The 3510-nt window shown below is 50.2% G+C and overlaps 1 protein-coding gene across 1 annotated transcript in view; it reads left to right on the top strand.

Annotated features, from left to right (window-relative positions):
* Positions 1–1443: 1443 nt before the first annotated feature.
* Positions 1444–3510, top strand: part of PSKH1 (protein serine kinase H1) — a 27672-nt gene continuing 25605 nt past the window's right edge. Inside the window, exons 1-2 of the mRNA XM_009075866.1 lie at positions 1444–1609; positions 2624–3508. Coding sequence (XP_009074114.1) covers positions 2717–3508 — 792 coding nt within the window. The 5' untranslated portion in view covers positions 1444–1609; positions 2624–2716. The remainder of the gene's footprint in view (positions 1610–2623; positions 3509–3510) is intronic.

Here is a 3510-nt window from a genome sequence, read left to right on the forward strand (position 1 = left end):
CACGGGCGCGGTGCTTCGCAGACTTGGAGCCGAGCCTGCCGCGGGACGAGCTCCCGGCACCGGCCCAGGGTCCCCTTTTCGGGACGGGGGACAGACGGGCTGGTTCGGGTGAGTTATGGAAACAGTCGGAGTTCTGGAAATCCCGGTTGGTTTGGCCGATCCTGGCCCGAGCCACAGCTGCCTGCAGTGCTGCAGCACCCCCAGCCCCGGAGTTCCCCTCCAAAACCCACCGGAGGCTCACGCCGGGAATGCCAGTTTGTGTCAGGTTATATCAGGTTGTGGTCAGGTTTATGCCAGGCACATTGGAGATGTGTCCGTAAGACAGGTGAGGTGCTCTCAGAACTGCTGTGTTGGCAGAGGTGTGATCTGCAGGTTGCTGTGTGTGAGCTTTGCTTTACAAAGTTCAGAGCTGTTGTCTTCAAATTTCCTCACTGGCATCTCACAGGAATGCAAAAGCTCTGAGTTGTGATGTGTTTACTTGGTGGTGGAAGGTCTACTCGGCCGGGGGGGCATTGGGCAGGTGTCTGACACCCCTAATCCACAGGGACCCTCAGCCATGTGGGTCCTGATGACCCTGAGGACACTTCTGAGTTGGCAGGAGCTGAGGTGTTTCCCTGCTGAGCTGTGGGAAGTGAGATGCTAGATGCCCAAGGAGAGAAGCATAAACCAAATGTTTGTTCCCACCACTTCCAGGTGTGCTCTCCTCTCTCAAATGGTTTGGCATCTACCAAGGATGTGGTTTCCTGCTCAGAGGGGCTTGTAATGCCCCATTTCCCTAATTTTCTAGCTCCTTTCTCCAAATCCTTGGTGGTTATTATACACCAGCATTCCCTGCACTGAGATGGAGTTAAGCACTTTGTTGCTGACTCTGGTATACAGCTCTGGGGTTCTGAAAGCTTCACTGGGACCCTTATGACTACAAGGAGGAGCCACTGACATGCTGGAGTTGATGCCAGATCTCAGCTAATGTCATTAGTGGATTTATATATAATGTTTTCAAGCATTTGATCCTTCTTATTGGTTTTGTTTACATGTGGGATGTTTTCCAGAAGTGCTTCTGAGCAAGTGAAATTGCTCTGTGATAATCTTGTTTGTGGACGTGCTCATTCCATTTCTCTGTTAGCTTAATGTGCTCTTAAGTTTCAATAATGGTGGGAAGAAATGTCCATGGGAGATTATTTAGGACTAGCCATAGCACTTTGTGTTTTGTCACAGTACTTTAATCTGAACAAACCCCAACTTACAGGGCAGCACTTGGTGAAAGTAGTGAAGCTTTCTGTGAAACTGTTTTAATTCCTACTGTTTTCACCGTAGTACAGTCATGTCTGTGTGTGGTTGGTGTGTTCCAACTTCAGGGTACTGCCAGGAGAGCTTCTTCCATGAGAAGTTACTTTGGTGATGTTTGATTTTTGAAACTGAACCTTAACTAAAGATTTCTTTCCAGGTTGAATATAGAGTCTATAAATTCCTTCTGGGTGTCCCTTTAAAACGTTCCTTGTTTCTCCACCTGATTCTCCTGATGGAAGACCAGCTGGGGCTCCCTCTTTGCAGTTCATGCTGAATAGTTGCTTGGAGAGGTGGTGCATGAGCAGAGATACACCTGGTGATGGTAAGATGTGAGATGACATTTCAAGGCTGATGGTTTTCTGTAGCCTCCTGTGAAGGCTCAGGCACATGTTGATGGGCTCTGGGCCAAGGAGTGCAAATGTGGAAAAGTGCAGCTGATTTGGTTTTGTTGCAATACAGTGTTCCTAGTCTGGAACAGCTGGTAGAAATTCCAATTCCTACACACAGCTCCATAGGGAAAGCCAGAAGTGCCACTTGGTGCCTGAAGGTGTCAAATGAAGCTAAACTGAGTCAGGATGTTAAAAGCTCACCTTGGTTTCTCAGGGTTTGGATGATGAGGGACTTGCTGACTAAAAGCTTCTCTGGTTAAGTGAATATCTTCCTTTTAGCAGGGGATGCAGCGAGTTCAGTGGTAAAATGCACCTTAGAACCAGTGTGTCTCTGGCTCCACATTCCCTGCCTCTTCTGCCATTCCATGGAGCCATTCCCAGGAGCAAAGCAGTGAAAGGTTTTGGAGCCAAGTTCAATATAAAGAAATTCTTAGGAGTATTTGTTAAGAGAACAAGTTGCTGAGATACCTTGTGGGGCTTCTAGGGATAAAGTTCAAAAGTCTCATGTTTGGAGTGGCTGCTGTTGTCCAGAGTTGAGCAGATGAAATGAAATTAAGGAACATGCTCGACTTTCCTTGATTTGATTTTTATTAAGCAATTGTGCCTGGACATGAAGTCCTCCGCAAGTGCCTTCCAACCTCAGCCACTCTGTGACTTTGTAATTCGGTGCTCAGCTGGGAGCAGGAAATAAACTGTGTTTAATAAAAAGAGATACTGTGTGATTTCCACAGACACATCCGTTCTATCCGTGACTGTGTGTTTGTAGGCACCAGCCTCACTTGTGATGAAGGCAGCAGAGCTCTGTGTGTGCTCTGTAGTAAGAAAAGTGGAAATCCCAAATTCTTGGTCTGTGGTAACATGGCCCTATTGTTTTGGTTATTTTTTCCCATTTGAAACTTTACCACCTTGATTCCAATTTGTTTCTTTCTTCTCATTCTTTTCCTAAGGTTCAAATGTGGGAATTGCCCCAGATGTGGTTGCTGCTGCTGCTGCTGCTCCCCCGGGAACATGCCTTGATGGGGAATTAACACCAGTCAGTGATGGGCTGTGGGACAAGCAAAGTGCTTCCCGAGCCCCCCAAAGATGTGCAGCTAGACCTGGTTAAGAAAGTCGAACCTTACACAGGCCACAATGACATCTACAAGCATTTCATCAAAGATGACTGCGGGGCTGTCATCAAAGCTGGCTGTCCCTCCCCTCCGCACTACGCCCACCCGTGCCCCGGGAACGCGCTGCCTGCCCACGCGGCGCAGCCCGAGCCCCGCAAGAACAAAGTGGCTAAGTACCGCGCCAAGTTCGACCCCAGGGTGACGGCCAAGTACGACATCAAAGCCCTGATCGGGCGGGGCAGCTTCAGCCGTGTGGTGCGCGTGGAGCACAAGGCCACCAAGCAGCCTTACGCCATCAAGATGATCGAGACCAAGTACCGCGAGGGCAGGGAGGTGTGCGAGTCGGAGCTGAGCGTGCTGCGGCGCGTGCGCCACACCAACATCATCCAGCTCATCGAGGTGTTCGAGACGCAGGACCGCGTCTACATGGTCATGGAGCTGGCGACCGGCGGAGAGCTCTTCGACCGCATCATCGCCAAAGGCTCCTTCACCGAGAGGGATGCCACGCGGGTGCTGCAGATGGTGCTGGATGGGGTGAGGTACCTGCACACGCTGGGAATCACACACCGGGACTTAAAGCCGGAGAACCTGCTGTACTACCACCCGGGAACGGACTCCAAAATCATGATTACGGACTTTGGGCTGGCAAGCGCTCGGAAGAAGGGAGATGACTGCCTGATGAAAACCACGTGCGGCACCCCAGAGTACATTGCTCCCGAGATCCT

This window comes from Acanthisitta chloris, unplaced genomic scaffold, assembly GCF_000695815.1.
Source record: "Acanthisitta chloris isolate BGI_N310 unplaced genomic scaffold, ASM69581v1 scaffold24965, whole genome shotgun sequence".
In the NCBI taxonomy this organism is placed as follows: domain Eukaryota; kingdom Metazoa; phylum Chordata; class Aves; order Passeriformes; family Acanthisittidae; genus Acanthisitta; species Acanthisitta chloris.